Genomic DNA, 16,896 nt, shown 5'->3' with positions numbered 1-16,896 from the left:
AGAGCCCCAAAGTAGTGATTCTGAGGTTCCTTTCGTTGGCTCCTGAAGATTGGTCTGGGTTATTTTCTAGCATCATTATCATGGTTTCCCACTTACCTTTCTTTCCCATTAAAAAACAGAATTACTAGGAGTCGGCGGCTCATTTTTACAGAAAATTTGCCCACCTCAGCAGTCATATTTTTTAACAGAAAAAAGATATATACAAAAATATGTTAGCGCCTCTGATTGCAAACCACTTTACACAGTGTAGAAGAAATATTGTTAGAAAAACCACTGTTTTACAGAGACAGACTCAGAGAACAGGCTGGCAACTGTCAGTGGAAAGGTAGGGGTGGGGCTGGGTGGAGGAATTGAGCAAAAAAGAAAAAAACTCAGACAGGGACAACAGTATGGTGATTGCCAGGGGCCAGGTGGAGGAGGGTATGGGTGAGTAAATGGTGATGAACAGAGACTTGGCTTTGGGTGATGAACACACACAGTGTACAGATGATGTGTTATGGAATTGTGTGCCTGAAACCTGTATAATTTTGTGAAGCAGCATCACCCCGATAAATGCAACAAAATTTTTTAAATTTTTTAAAAAGAAGGAAAATCACTATTTTACAAGCACTATTGTAAGTGATTGAAATGAAAGCTTATTGGAGCATTGGGTATTTGAAAGGATCACCCCATAGATTGTTTACTAATTAAAAAGAGAAAACCAGTTGTTTACAGTGCAGAAATCTGGCAGGTAGGGGGCTAGCCAACTGATGAAATCCACAGACACCAGTAAAGGCAGAGTTCTGCATGCATGCTTGAAGGACAGGGTGTCACCTATGTAGCATTCCTACCAGAAGTGTTTACTTCTGACACCTGCCCTTGAAGGAACAACCAGATCCAGAGTGAGGGACAGTTCCTAAAAATGGCCTGAACTCTTCAGAAAGGTCAAGGTCGTGAGCGACCAGAAGTGACTGAAGACCTGCTTTAGATCCAGAGACTCACCGGACACGCTAGCACACTGCGGAGACCCGCATGCACCCGGCACTGCACCTGGCACTGCACTCAGGCTTGGAGAGGCGTTGCTGGCACTGTGCCAGGACAGTGGAACATGGACAGTGTCCCACAGAGCAGTGTGGCACCAGAGGCCATTTACTTGAGCATGATAAATGAGTTGTGTCCTTGTTCTTAGGAGAAAAACTGACATGTTTAAGGAAGAAATGTCATGATGTCTGCACCTTACTTTCAATTGGCTCAACAGAAGTAAATACAGGTGGAAAAGGTGAAATGTTGCCGGTCGAAAAATTAAAAGTGCATGCCTGTTCCTATAGTATCAGAACTCTTTTGTGGGTTTGTAAGTTGTCAAAATAAAAGGGGAAAGAACTGAATTGTGTGTGGAAGTAGTCAGCCTCCAGCAGTGGAGGCGGAGATTCACATTAAAGAATAATGAGACCGTTTTCGAGAAAACAGGTAAGAGCAGGGTCACAGCGAGGTCTCTACTTCATTGTCATCTCTGGCAAACTCGTCTCTGGCTGCTGGCGCAGTCACGTGCCCAGGACCCCGGGCTGTCTCTGCAACTTCTTGGCAGGGGTGTGAGTGGTGATGGATGCCCAAATACTTGTCCTCCCTCCTTGAATGTTTACACCATTACAGTCTAGTTAGTCCTTATTTCTGTCAGTCACTACTTGATCTAACCCTAGTTTTATCCTGAAGCCTACATTTTCTCTGGTGTTAACATCCCCCCAGAAGCTGGGCCAAGTTTTTGCAAATCTTTAAAAGTCAAGTCCCTGAGGCCTCCTTAAATCAGGGTCTTTGAGGCCAGATCGACATCAGGAGTGAGGAATGAGGAGGTCCATTGACCTCCCCTGACTTTAGTAGAGTTGGGGGGCTTTTCTAGAAAAGGTCCCTTATTTTCAGATTCTTGAGGGGTTTACGACCCGAAATGATTGAGAACCTTGTGCCTTTGCTAGTATTCCAATGATCTGCTGTAATTATTTTCCTTTGGCTTGACCTGCAGTGCCGTAGCCTCCTTTCCTGCCACCTGCCTGGCCTTCTCCTATGTACCGGCACAATGAGAACACCTCAGTCTGGCTCTTCTCTCTAATCCCTTTGTTCCCAGTGGAAATGGGTTCCTGTCACAGAGTCACAGGAAAAGCATTTTGGGGACCCAGGTATGGGAGAATGAGATGCAATGGTAAGATTTATTGGACCAGAAATAAAAGACCGCCCCACCACATCCCCAGTGTCTCCCAGCCACGTCCCCAGGCGTGTCTTCACCAGGCCCAGAAGAAGGGCCAGGGTCCAGAAATCCTGGCCGTCAGATCAGTTTATGCCAAAGCTTAGTCCAGTGCAGTCTCTGTCCCCCTCCAGCTAGTCTGTTCTTGGCTGTGTTCCAGCCAGTGCTGCGTTGGGTGTCCGGTGCCCAGACTCGCACTTGGAGCCTGTGCTTAGGGCTGCCACAGAGAGGATGGGCAAATGAATGTGTGTTACCGGGAGAAAGGCCTGATTATATTATCTTGGGCTTGGGAAGTACCAGGCGCTCTTTCAAACTAACCAATCACTTTCCCTATCTTTCCCAGGCTTATGCTGGGCATTCCCCCTAACTAGTTAAGTCTTCTTTCCCAGATAAAAGACACCTTCCCTTTATGGTTTCTGTCTTGGCTTCTGCTCTGCATGCACCTAGCAAGGGAATTTCTCCCGCTGTTCTTATTCCTTCCTTGGCAATCTCGACTACTGACAGGTGGCATCCTTCTGCCCACCTCAGGGCCTAGGCCCACGGGCAGAGCATGCAGCAGGCCCCTGGGCAGGTGAAGCTCTAAGTTCCTAGTGAAGCAGGCTCTCTGGTAGATGAAGCGTGTTAATGTCTGGTTCCCTTGCTCTCTTCCTTTATTAATATCTAGCTACCTATGCTAACACCTTTAAGAATCCCCTTTACTCTTTGAGGGTAGAGTTTTCATGTAATCAAGAGCAAGGGTGAAGGAAACCACACTCCTGCGAATATCCCATTACTACTCACACAGAGCACTTCACTTCTGGCACTTGGGTCATCCAGTGGGAGGGGGCAGTTTTCTCAATACCAGGCCATGCTCAGCAGCACCAGCCAGGTGTCCTGTTATTCAGCTGTATTCTGACACAACGTGGGGTTAGCATCAGATCCTATGGGTCAAGGGCTTGCCCCCCCCCCCCTTCATAAACCTTCACAAGTAGGCAGCCATCCGTCTCGAGAGACGATGGTGTAGCTTCTTAAGAGTCTATCTGCACCGCCGAGAATGGCTGTGCAGTCCGACTCGGGAGTGACACGGTATCTGTCTCCTCCCGTGTTAAATCGACATCTTGCGATGACGCTGGAGTGTCCTCTCCAGTGAAGCTGAAGCTACAGAGCCTGGGCAGGGTGATATGGAGGGTCTGCTGTTGCCCATGCAGCAGACCCCCCCTCTCTTCGCAGCTGAAGGGTCCAAGGGAAAGACGGAGTCAATACAGCTTGGCTTCAGGTGCGCCACAGGAGTTGCCGGTGTTGACTACAACGTCGAACCGCCTTAGGGACTCCGGCTCCGGATTTTCTGTCGGGATTTACTCCCTTAGCCTTTCCCCTGAAGAGGTATGCCGCAAGGCAGCGGAGGTTTTTTGGAGTCAGAGTTTTCCTTCTCTGACGTGCCCTGACTGGAAGATCGAACCAGCGACACTTAGCTCGCAGGCCGACGCTCAATCCACTGAGCCAAACCAGCCAGGAAAATAAACCTTCACAAGTCCGAGGTTATCACCTGTGCCTCTGACCAACTGGCTCTACGCTGTGGTTTCCCCAGCCCCCTCAGGGTCAGACGTGTGTGAGAACGGCTCACAGAACTCAGGGAGACCCATTAACTGGTTTATCAGAAAGGACATAACAGCAAAGGACCCAGATACACAGCCAGACAAGCATGTGCATAGGACAGGCGTGGGGAAGGGCTGGCTCTCTGGCACCCACCCTCCCAGCACCTCCACTCGTTCACTCACCCAGAGGTTCTACAAACCCCATCCAGTGAAGACTTGTGTGAAGGCTTCATCACCTGGGCAGAGTGGGTCATCAGCTCCATCTCCGGCCCCTTCCCCACCCCGGAGTGTGGGTGGTGGGTGAAGGCTCAAAGTTTCTCCTCGCCCCTGGCTTTCCCGGTGACCAGCCCCCACCCACAAGCCACCCAGAGCCACCAGGAGAGGCCTAGTTAGAACTGGACTCTCCTACCACCCAGGAAATGTCAAGGGTTTTAGGAGCCCTGTGCTGGGAGCCAGGGGCAGAGAGAAATATATTTTTTACTTCACAGCAGGTAATGTTCCACTCTTGGAAAGGTACAGGGGCCTTGATAGCAGTATGTGCTCAATAAATGCTGCTGAATGGACAGTTGAAATAATTAAGCACTTCTCTTCCCACACAGCCTTCCAGCTGAAGAAGGCAGTGCTCACTGAGCACTCCACGAGTGAACGAGATCACAGGGATTGGGGGCCTGCTGCCTGTGCAGTTGCCCTGCTTCTCTTCCAGCCGCGCCTTCGTGAGGGAGCCCCAGACTGCTTTCCAAAGCCACGCCTGTGCCCGGTGTGCTTATAAAGCAATGAGACTGATTGTCATGTGTCGAGTGTGGGATCCGTCTCAGTTACTTTATAGCCATACCTGGCACCTCATACCACACGCTGCTGCCTGCTGGACAGCGTTCAAAAGCACGGTTTCTAAATGGAAGTTTAAAGTGGTTTAGCATAATACTATGATTTTCTCTAACTTAATGATCAGAACTTTTATTTCAGAAAGATAATTAGATATTAACTTTGTTGCTGGTTTTAAATTTAAGTTTTCACTTTGTTTTTGCATTTTTAATCAGTATTCTGATAAATTGTTCTTCTGATGAAGTTACTGGCACAATTTCGAATAAGGTAATACAAAGGTACATGTTCCATTGGGTTAAATTTTTTATAAAACTACTTTTAATTACTGAATTTCCTTTCAGTTGCATGTGGTCTTTGACTACACATGATACAAGGGTAGTCCTTTTAGTTAAATATGACAAATTGAACATATAAACAAAATACTAGAAGTAGTATTCATTGAAAAAGCCTTTGTGAAAGGGCAGGTTTGGGGGGCTTTGTCTTGGTGGTCTACATTTAGATGTACAAACCTTATTCAAATTTGAGTACATGGTTTCTAATTTTCTCATCCCAAAATAAAATGCCTGTTCTCTTTCCTCCCATGCCTGAGAGTCTTTACGATGTTTTGAAGGCAAATTGTGAACATTGCAGGTTGCACAGGCAGCTCCAGCTCGTGGAAGGGTGGTCGCCAGCAGCTGGCCAGGGTTGAAGTGTCTCTTTTTCTTCCAGAAGAAGGGAGAGAACGGAGGAGGGAACAGATTGTGATTCATGCTAGACCTAGAGGAGTCGCTTGCCTATACTGTATGACAGCATCTGGAGAGTATGAACGTGAAAGAACTAGGTGACGAGATTTGCATCTTAGGAACATCTCCATAATTAAATTCAATAGTCTGGCTGCAGCAGAGCTTCTGGGCAGCTGCTAGAACTAGAAGCTTTTTGATGCCCAGTCATCCCGAGGGTTGAAGGCTAGGTTTGTTTCCGGAAGCTTCATTTCCAGCAGGTTCTGGGGTAAGCTAGAAAGGAAGCTCCCACCAGTGAGGTCTAGACAGAGGGTCAGCACTGGGTTCAGCTGTTCTAAGAGGCATCACACCGTGGCATTGTGCTGTCAGTAACTCAGTTACCAGGTTTGTGTCCTCGCTCAGCACTGTTCCCCAGCTGTACTCCCTGTGTTCTTTTCATGCCTTGTACCATCCCACCCACAACAGCTCTTCCACAGACGTTTCTAAGAATAGTGTAAAAAGGACTAATTTTTGTATATGAATGGCAGCATATTTCTCCTTTCTTCAAGGGTTGGGACTTTCTAAAGAGCATTTTAAGATGGAAAACACTTTACAAAGAGAACCTGCTATGATTGTATCACATGTTTATTGCTCTATAATACAATGTTTTGTACTATATGTGGTCACATTTGACTGGATTTAGTAATTTTTCAAAATATAATTGTAACACAAATTACCATGGCTCTTAACACTGCAGTCATTTTGCACTTTGTCTATCATAAGCACTGCATCACAAATTCCTGTTCCTGCTGGGTGCAGCAACCCCCACCTGCAACTTCATTTCATTTAAAAAGTTTAATCTGCAAACACTTGTCATTAGCAGAAATTGTAGTATAGTTTTTCTAAACATTTTTTAATATTTGATATCCTATAAGTTTTAAATATCACTTGAGTATATATATTTATTTTACATTACAGGCACTGGAGATATTATTGCTGTCATGATTACAGAACTGAGGGGCAAGGATATTTTGAGTTACCTGGAGAAAAACATCTCTGTACAAATGACAATAGCTGTTGGACCCCGAACACCACCAAAGAACTTCAGCCGTGGCTCTCTAGTCTTCGTGTCAGTATCCTTCATTGTTTTGATGATCATTTCTTCAGCGTGGCTCATATTCTACTTCATTCAGAAGATCAGATACACAAATGCACGCGACAGGAACCAGGTGAGCTGCTGGTATTCTGGTGACTGATGCTCACCACCCATGGAGCTCAGGCATCGCTGTGAGCACGCATGAAACAAATGTAATTTCATTTTTAAAAAGTCATAATCTTCAGCTATTTCAATATTGAAAACATATCCACACAAGTTACTTTAAAGATGTTTTAAATGCCTGCACGGGGAAAGTACTAAATGATAGTGATCACTTGGGAGATGGTTAGCTTAATATCACACTATCAAGCTAATTCTAATAACTTGAAGAAATACAGAAAGCTGCGTTTTTAAACTGGTAACACTGGAGTGGCAGGGACTGGAGTATGGAGGAAGGAGGGAGTATGGAGGAGGAAGCTTTTCACTACACACCCTTTTGTTCCATCAGAATTTTGAACTAGGTATTATCTATTCAGAAAAAGCAAATCCATTAAAAATAAACTGTCCTATCTAAGCGTAGCTATGAGGTGATGCCAAGAGGGGAAGGACCAGTGGGAGAGCTGAAATTCTGTGAACTGGCCCAGCCTGCATCCTCAGTGGGTTTCAGTGGATGAATGAAGCCACAGGAAAGACAGGCTGCTGTCCGTCACACCTACATGCTGGGTTCAGTCAGTTTGTTCCTTGGCTGTTCGATGTGCTGTAGACGAAATATCCAGCCTGGGAGCCACATTCATGGTGTTAGCCACTGTCGCCATCCTAGGCTTTTCTCCTGGGACACTGAGAAGTGAATTGCTTGAAGAGAGGTTTGAAGCCAGTTTTTATTTAATGATCCTCTCCTTAAATAGTCCATCCAAATCCCCGGGGAGGGGCCGAATGTTCACCCTTCCTCATTCTGGGGGAAGATGCTCAGGCTCTGTGTCGTTGCAGCAGACAGGTCTGAGTCCAGCTCCTGACCTTACGACCAACCTGCATATTCCTTCTGACAGTTCATTTAGCTTCTTAGCTTGTTTCTGCATCTGAAAATTAGTATAAAATATCTGAAAACTCTACTCTATTGAACATTTATGTACCAGGCTCTGTGCAGTGTCTTATACACTCTTAAATGTTTTATTATAATTTATTATTTATAATTTTAGACTTAGAGAAAAATTGCAAGAATAATATAAAGTATTCCCTTATCCAGATTCTTCAGCTATTATGTTCCCCATATTTCCTTTTCTATGTATATATTTTTTAACCATTTGAGAGTACATTTGAGATATGGCGCCCCTTTACCCTTAAATACTTCATTATGTATTTTCTAATGCAATACCACTGTAGACCTTTCTTAAGTTTTGTAAAATTGTCCTAGTAATGTCCTTGGTAGCAAAGAAACCCTAGATTATTCAGTCAGTGTGTGTGTTGCCTGTGCTTATCCTATCTCTCTCTCTGTTTATGACATTGACACTTGAAAGAGTCCCAGGCCAGTTGTTTTCAATTTGAGTTTGTCTGATGTCTACTGTTCCTTCTTGATTAGATCCAGGTTGCCTGTATTTTTTTTTTTTTTCAGGAATGCCAGTCTTTTACACTTGTTAAACTTTTTATTTTGAGGTAATTGTAGATTCGCAAGCACTTATAAGAAGTAATACTTCATGCAACCTTTCTCCATTTCCCCCCAGTGGTAAAATCTTGCATAATTGTGGTAAATATCACAGCCAGGATATTGACATGGAAATATCCTGATCTTACTCAGATTTCCCTAGTTTACTTGTACACATGTGTGTGTGTACTTCTGTGCAGTATCAAGTGACCACTATCTCAGTCAAGATGCAGAACCGTGTGTCACACGGACACCTTTTGCTGTTGTTCTTCTGTAGCCACTGCCCTCCCTCTTAACCCCTGCCTAACCCCCGGCTACCACTGACCTGACCCACACTCTGCAGTTTGACATATAAAGGATGCCATATAAATGGAATCACATAGAACTTCACCTCTAGGGTGTGGACTTCACCTAACATAGTCCCTTGAGATCCTTCCAAGATGTGTGTACCAATAGTTGACTTTTTTTTTTTTAATTGCTCAGTAGTATTCCATGGCTTGTATATACCATGATTTGGGTAATCAAGTTTCCAGTTTTGGGTTATTATTAACAAAGTGACTATGAACACTCACATACAGGTTTTTGTGTGGATGTGAGTTTTCACTTCCCTGGATAAATGCTCAGGGGTGACATTTTGGGGTTATTATGGAAGCACATACTATTTAACAAGAAGCCTCCCTGTTCTTTTCCCAAGTAGCTATACTATTTCACATTCCCACCAGACACACCACCCTGACCCAGCTCCTTTGCATCCTGACTGCATTCAATGTTGTTACTACGTTCTATTTTAGCCATTATGACAGGTTTAGTGACATCTCTTTATGGCGTTACCCTGCATTTCTCCAGGGGCAGCTGATGGTGGATGCCTTTTCACATGCTTCCCACTACTGGCACATCCTTCTCAGTGCAGCATCTGTTCATGTCTTTCGCCCACTTTCTACTTGGGTGTTTCTTTTTATTGTTGAGTATTGAGTTCTGTATGCATTCCATATACAAGTCCTTTGTCAGAATTGTGGTTTGCAAATATTTTCTCCCAGTCTGTATCTAATCTTTTCAGCCTTTTAACAGGGTCTTCTGAAGAGCAAAATTTGTCAATTTTGATGAGGTTCAATTTATTGATTTTTTTTTTCCTTTTATGAGTCATGCTTTTGCAGTCAAAGATTTTTATTTTTTTCTAAAGGTTTTATAGTTTCACATGTTACATTCAGTCCATAGTCCATCTTGAATTAATTTTTATATAAAGTGTGAAGTTTAGGTTGAGGTTATTTATTTTTGCTTCTGTATGTCTAATACTGTACATTTGTCAAAAGTCAGCTGGGCATGTTTGTGTGGGTGTGTTTCTGGGTTTTCTCTTCCGCTGATGTCCCTCTGTCCACTGATGTCCATCTGTCCGCTGATGTCCCTCTGTCTGCTGACATCCCTCTGCTGACGTCCCTCTGTCCACTGATGTCCCTCTGTCCGCTTATGTTCCTCAGTCCGCTGCTGTCCCTCAGTCTGCTGACATCCCTCTGTCCACTGACGTCCCTCAGTCCACTGATGTCCCTCTGTCCGCCGATGTCCCTTGGTCCACTGACGTCTCTCTATCCACTGATGTCCCTTGGTCCACTGATGTCCCTCGGTCCACTGATATCCCTCTGTCTGCACTACAATGTCTTGTCTGATTATTAGGCTTTAGTATTGGGTAGAGTGATTCTTCTCACTTTATTCTTATTTTTCAAGATTGTTTTATCTATTCTAAGACTTTAAGAGCCTTTCCATATAAATTTTAGAATAAGCTTTTCTGTGGCTCTAAAAATAACCTTGCTGGGATTTTGATAAGAAAACATTAAACCTGTAGATTAGTTTGGGGAAAATTGGTGTTTACCATGTTGAATCTTCAGTTCATAAACTTTGTATGTTTTTCCATTTATTTTATTTTTTTAAAATTTTACTTATTTATTTTTAGAGGCAAAGGGAGAGAGAAAGAGAGGAAGAGAAATTTCTACTTGAGAGAGACTACAGGTTGCCTCTCGCATGCCCCCAACTGGGGACCTGGCCCTCAACCCAGGCATGTGCCCTGACTGGGAACCAAACCAGTGACCTTTTGGTCTGTAGGACGATGCCCAACCAACTGAGCTACTCTGGTCAGGGCTATTTTTCCATTTATTTAGGTCCTATTTTATTTCTTTTCATCATACTTTATAGGTTTTAGCATATAGATCCTATACATGTTTTAAGTTTATGCCTAAGAATTTCAGTTTGTTTGGAGTGACCGTAAATAGTAATGTAATCATAATGGACTGTGTTTTCATTCCAGGTTCCATGTGTTCATTGTTAATATATCAAAACGTGATATATTTTTTAATGTTGATTTTCTATTCTGCAGCCTTGGTAAACTCACTTATTATTGTAAATTGATTGTGTGGTATTTTCTGTATGGACAATCATGCTTATCTGTGAATAGAGAGCATTTTATTTCTTCCTTTTCAATCTTTATGCCTTATTTCTTTTTCTTTTCTTACTGCAATAGCTAGAACTTTCAGTGCATTGTTGAATGACAGTGGTAGAGTGGTCATCATTGCCTGTGCCCAATTGTAGAGAAAAGGATTCACTTTTTCATTGTTAATTATGTTGTTATCTACTGTTTTGAAGGTGTTCATTGCCAAATTGAGGAAGCTCCTCACTGTTTCTAGTTTGCTGAGCGTTTTTATCACAAATGAGTGTTGGATTTTGTCAAATGATTTTATGTGTCAGTTGATGTGATCATATGATTTTGGTTTTTTTCTTTAGCCTGTTGACATGTTGGATTGCATTAATTGGTTTTTGAATGTTGAAACAGGCTTGCATACATGGAATAAACCACACATGATCTAGCCTTGCATACCTGGAATAAATCCCACTTGGTGATAGTGTATAATTTCTTGCACGTTGCCAGATTAGATTTGCTAATATTTTGTTGAGAATTTTGTGTCTAAGGTTGTTAGATACTAGTCTAGATACTATTTTGGGAGGGTTCTGAAAATTTGATTTCTTTTATCTTTTTAAAAATTCATTGATTTGAGAGAGGAAGGAAGAAAGAGAAACATCAGTTTGTTGTTCTACTTACTGATGCACTCATTGCTTGATTCTTATATGTGTCCTGACCCAGGATCTAACCCGCAGCCTTGGCATATCAGGACAACACTCTAACCAACTGAGCTACCCGGCCAGAGCTAAATTAAAATTTTGAACCAATATAATACATGAGCATAATTATTAAATATAAATAGTAGTACAAGGCTCGGTTCCTTGCCCAATCTTTTCCTACTCCTAATTCTGTTTTCCCCTTTCAACTCTTATCTGTTCCTTATATTATGCACTTGACATATCTAGCATGCTATATTCCTTTTTTTAAAAGTAAAATTTTTTTTTATATGTTGCATTATAAAACACTAAAAGTAAAATGGCCAAGAGTTGCTCCGAAATGGTGTTCTTGAGATGAAAACCTTACCGTGGTGGGTTGAATGTTGCGCTTCAAGGACTTTTCAAAAGAAACGGCTGGTTGGTCCCAGGAGCCTGCTCTTGGCAGTAGTGCTTTCCTGAGCACCACTTGGGGCAAGGGTGTGCTGGGCCCATCTCCGAGCATCGAGCATCGGCGTGGGCCACAGGTAGGGCTTGTTTCTGAGCCTGAGCTCTGCGCTGGCTGCACACAGGCTTCCAAAGCCTTCTTCTCCGGACACTGCTGGGGCAGAGAGTGAAGTGCTGGCCTTTTTCTTCCTTTCGTTTTTCCTAAGTTTGACAAACGCTTGATGAAATTTTTATGTGGTTTAAAAAGCTTAGTTTATTAAAGTTTAATAAGAAGGTGGCAGCAACTCAAGTGGTTGAAACCTTCGGCTATTTTAAGAGCCGCAACTACGAGCAAAGGAGAAACTGAGTGTGAGGAAAGGCTCATTCGCTCCCACTAATTGCCATCACAAAGCGCTCCTGCCTGCAGAACATGCCTCAGGCAGAGCTGAGCCATGAAGGAAGACTGTCTGAGCACAGTGCAGGGAGCACAGCCGGTGCCAGTTCACCTGTGAAGTGAGAATTACCCGGTTAGCTCCATGGCAGTCAAGTTTGAGTTCCAAAAAGAATGATAACGTTTTAATTTTACTTTTGAAGAATAGGGTAGATACAAAGGAAATCCACACCCTTCTGGACTCCTGAGTTCAGAATGTTCTCCAATGAAAATTCCCTGTGAAAATGCATAGTTAAAACTTTTTAATGCTCCCTGCTAAAATGTATATACAGTTTTAGACTTAATAAATATCTGCAGGTTACTGAAACAAAATAATCTTTAGTCGCCCATTTTTATCTTGGAAGGTAGCTAATTGGAGAATGAATATGCATGTGAGAGGGTGGAAGAAGAAGGCTAATACTTTGCATTTATGCCATTAATCTTTTAAAAACAATGGATTCAGGGGACTTCTGGCCAAGATGGAGGCTTAGACGGACACGCTAGGTCTCCCTCTACAACTAGAGAGGAATACAACTACTTCAAAACAAAGGATAACTAGAAATTCCAGAAAATAAAACTACACGGAAGCCCAACATATGAAGTTATAAACCAGCGGTGCCATTTGGGCAGGTAAGAGTTAAAGAGGGCAGCGCTGTTTGCGGTCGCACCCGGAGCGGCGGGCGGCCGGCGAGGAATCACGGCTGCGCAAGCCCCTGGCGGTGCGCGACTCCGGCGCTGGGGAGAGTGGCCGCTGCATCGCCTTGAACAGTGAGGCCCAGGGGGACGGGAGGACGGATCCCGGTCTCCTAGCTGAATAACTGTGTGAATCCATCTTGGACCCCCGCCCCCAAAGAAAGCACCACAGGGCTGCGAAATAGGTCGCGGACAGGCGCCAGTCGCTGATTTGTGACGCCAAACGGCGCCCGCCGGTCGCTGGGTCATTACGAGTACACAGGCACTGCCCCCGACAGCCGGCCCAAGAAAACAAAACGCATCTGTCAAAATGAGGCAGACAACTATAGAAATACCGGTGACACAACTCACCAGACAGCAGATAGAGAACCTGACAGATGAACAGATAAGAAACCTGTCAGAGGCTCAGTTCTGGGCCATTGTTATCAGGTGGCTTACAGAATTCACAAAAGAGCAGGAAAAAGATAAGAAAGAAGCGAAAAAATTTCATAACGAAAGGAACAAAACCGCATACGAGATAGAAGGTGAGAAAAAATCCAGAGTTCATTTCAACAAACTGGAATATGGAGAAGGAACAAGCAGTCAACCAATGCAGCGAGAGGAAATGGGAAGCAACAATGAGAGGATCAGAAACCTCTGGGACAGCTATAAAAGGCCCAACATAAGAATCATTGGTTTGCCAGAGAATGAGGAAGATGAACTAGAACTTGAAAAATTGAGTGAAAATATAATAAAGGAGAACTTCCCAGACTTGGGGAAGGGAATAGACTTGCAGGTCCAGGAAGCAAGGAGAGTTCCCAAGAGACTGGACCCAGGGAGAACCACTCCAAGACACATTATAATCAAAATGTCAAAAATTAAAGATAAAGAGAGAATCTTAAAAGCAGCAAGAGAGAAGAAAAGAATTATGTACAAAAGGGTCCCAATTAGACTATCAGCTGACTTCTCAAGGGAGACCCTACAGGCAAGAAGGGACTGGCAAGAAATATTCAAAGTAATGAAAATCCAAAACCTACAACCACGAATACTCTATCCAGCGAAATTGTCATTCAGAATAGAAGGACAGAGAAAGTGTTTCCAGGACAAAATAAAACTGAAAGAGTTCATTAGATCCAAACCACTGTTATATGAGATGTTAAAGGGACTGGTTTAAAAAAACAGAAGCTAGGGAGATGAAACAAAGGCAAACTAAATAGGCAACGAGAGTGGAAAAGGAACTGTGGGTACGGGAAGCATATTGGGGGGAGGTCAACAGGGAGGGGGAATGGGGAAAGGGAGGGAGATGATATAGGAATTGGGGATCAAGGTAGGAGGGAATGGAATAGATGGAGAGAGGTTGGGAGGAACTGTATGCACAACTAATGGACATAATCTAAAAGGGGGGAACAACTGGAGGGAGGGGGGCCACCGGGTGGAAGGGAGCAGAGGGAAGGGAAATTGGCACAAATGTAATATTTTAATCAATAAAACACATTAAATCTGAAAAAAATAAATAAATAAATAAAAATAAAAACAATGGATTCAGAAGTTTTTCCCTTCCTAGTTAGAGGGGTGGAGTTTTCCCCTCAGAAAAGATTATGTAGTCAAAAGGAACAGACTTCTTTTGGCATTCGTTATTGGATGGTAGATTGAATTCTATTATGTTTATTAGGGATTAACAATTCAAGAAGAACTGGAAAACGGAAAATAGATCTTTAAGCTGAGAATGTATTATTTTACTATTTTAATATACTGCAAGTAATGTCTTTTTGTTTCATGTCCTGCTATTACAATCAATTTATGTATATAAAGACTGCTTTCTATATACAGAGACTACGTGCCTTTTAAATGTTACACATCAAGAGTTAAAGATTTTATTTTCCAGTACTAAGTATGCTCTTAAGATCAGAGTGTTTCTGAGACTTCCATTTCTGCATTCAGGGGTTCAGCATAGGGCCTGGCACAGTGCTCTGACTCAGTAAATGCTTAAATCAATTAAAGAATGAACTTACATTCTGTTGAGAAAGCAGATAGGTGTCATCAAATACTGTGGCCTAAGAGTCACTGGGAAAGGGCAGAGGGACATCACTCTGGGCAAGCCAGGGTACTTAACAGAGGAGGCAGTGACAGTGGAGCTGAAGTTTAAAGGGTGAATAAGACTTCATGAGAGACAGATGAGAGGAGAGCTGGGAAAAGGGATTCTTGTCCTTGGAAAGGGAGAGCCAGGAACGCTGAGTGGCATCAGGAGAGGTGAGAGGCGACTGAGACTGGACGGACCCTAGACTGATGTGTTGATACTAGAAGAGAAGGGCTTAAATCCCAAGCTGAAGCATTAAGTTTTATTCTGTAAGCAGTGAGGCCTCATCAGAGCATCAGGGAAGTGATGCAAGGATGTTTTGATGGCAGAGGCTTAGGGGGAAGGAGCTCTGAAAGGGAAATACTGAAGAGCCAAGGAATAAAGCAAGGTTGTATAAAAAGCTGGGGTTTGGCCATGGTCAGGGGCACAGTCACCTGTTCACCCTGGGAGAGCACGGGGATACTGGTTTTAAGGCGGAGGAAAAGGTGGTCATGATGAGAGTGAATGGAAGTGGGTACAGACTGCAAGGACTTTGCATCAGGGAAGATGACACTCAGGGCCCCTGGATCCCACTGTTGTTTAAAGAGAAAAGCCCAGCTATGTGCTGACACAGACCTCCTATGGCTGTAGCAAGTTCTGATGACTTAGAAGAGGGACCCGAGAGGACTTTCATAGAGGTGACCTGCCTTCAATACGCTGTAAACCACCTGACTTTAATCAAATTATTCTCATTAGATTAAGCAGTGTGAGCTCTTGTAAATTGTTTCCTACAGTTTAAAACTTTTGACACTGTATCCCAATGCAGAAGAGTGTTCACACTGGTTACTGGTGTCTAACCCAGTGAAATAAGGCAGCCTGCCCCTGACGGTCAGGACCCTTTGTGGTTTGTAATAGGGGGTCTTGAAGTGCTTACAATGGAAAAGGGACTGCACCAGGAAGTCAGGAGACCTCAGGCTCCAATCCCAGCACTTTAAAAAATTTTATTGACTATTTGTTCTTTAGAGAGAAAGAGAAACATTGATTTGTTCCACTTAATCTGTGCATTCACAGGTTGATTCTTGTATGTGCCCTGACCAGGGATCGAACCCTGATCCCAGCCCCCTGGCCTTAGCCCTTTCACTAACTTTAGACAGGTCACCTCAGCCCTCTTTGGGTTTGGATTTCCTCCTTTGCAAACTGGTGCATCACTGTGGTTTTGTCCTATTCTACCATTCTGTGTTTGGTGAAGTGGAAACTTCAGTAGTTTTCTTACCTAATGAACGGCGTACTGTCAGAAGTATAGCAAAGAAATGAGTGGAAATGCTTTGGACACAGGATTGGTTGTTTATACTTAGTTTAGTGAGTCTCACTTCAGTATGCAAAAGAATCACCTGGGAGCACTCCTCCACCTCTGCTCCTCCTCCTGCTCCTACTTCTCTTCCTCCACCTCCACTCCTCCTCCTTCTTCTCCCCTTCCTCCACCTCCACTCCTCCTGCATCTCCTCTTCCTCCACCTCTGCTTCTCCTCCTGCTCTTCCTTCTCCCACTCCTTCTTTTTCTGAGGGGCACTTTTTAAAACTGCAAATTCCCAAGACACCACTCCCTCCAGTCTGACTCAGGAAGTCTGGATAGGATCTACTTACCACTTTTCGATCTGAGCAGGTTACTTAATCTCTCTCAATCTCTTCGATAAAATGGGAATAATGCAGCTCCTCTCTCATAAAATGATTGTGAGGATTACATGAGACAGTACCTGTGAAGGGCTTAGAACAGTAGTATGTACTGAATAAATGTTAGTCACTATCAGTGTCATCTTTGTTTCATATTATTAAGCACCCATAGATTTAAGACTTTTGCCCGTGGACCACACCTTAAAAAACAGTGACTTAATGGCATGATGATCAGGTGAAGGTAGGGGGTAGAGCATTAGGCATTCGTCATTACCAGACTGCCGGTTTCACCATGTCATGTTGCTGTTTGTGGGGGAAGGGTCAGAGAGGGAACAATGCCACTTGTTCAACACTCGCTACTTTTCCAGGCACTTCACCCACTTTTCTGTGGGACTGGTGCCTCTCTACTGTTGTCCTGGCCATGGGTCCCAAAGTAGGTGGGTCTGCAGACATTCTAGGAAGGTGGGGACCCTCTAAACAAATGGACTCCGCTGAGAGACTG

At 43.6% G+C, this 16,896-nt stretch overlaps 1 protein-coding gene across 3 annotated transcripts in view; it reads left to right on the top strand.

Annotated features, from left to right (window-relative positions):
- The window catches only part of RNF130 (ring finger protein 130), a 102,773-nt gene that overhangs the window by 45,680 nt on the left and 40,197 nt on the right, over positions 1-16,896 (top strand). For all 3 annotated transcript variants that reach the window (XM_090290446.1, XM_090290445.1, XM_090290447.1), the window contains exon 3: positions 6,285-6,535. In XM_090290446.1, the coding sequence (XP_090146572.1) occupies positions 6,285-6,535 (251 nt within the window). The remainder of the gene's footprint in view (positions 1-6,284; positions 6,536-16,896) is intronic.

Source organism: Furipterus horrens, unplaced genomic scaffold (genome assembly GCF_987537825.1).
Source record: "Furipterus horrens unplaced genomic scaffold, mFurHor1.1.pri manual_scaffold_10, whole genome shotgun sequence".
Lineage (NCBI taxonomy): Eukaryota > Metazoa > Chordata > Mammalia > Chiroptera > Furipteridae > Furipterus > Furipterus horrens.
Note: the sequence above shows the minus strand (reverse complement) of the source record. Positions and strands in the feature narration are given on the sequence as shown.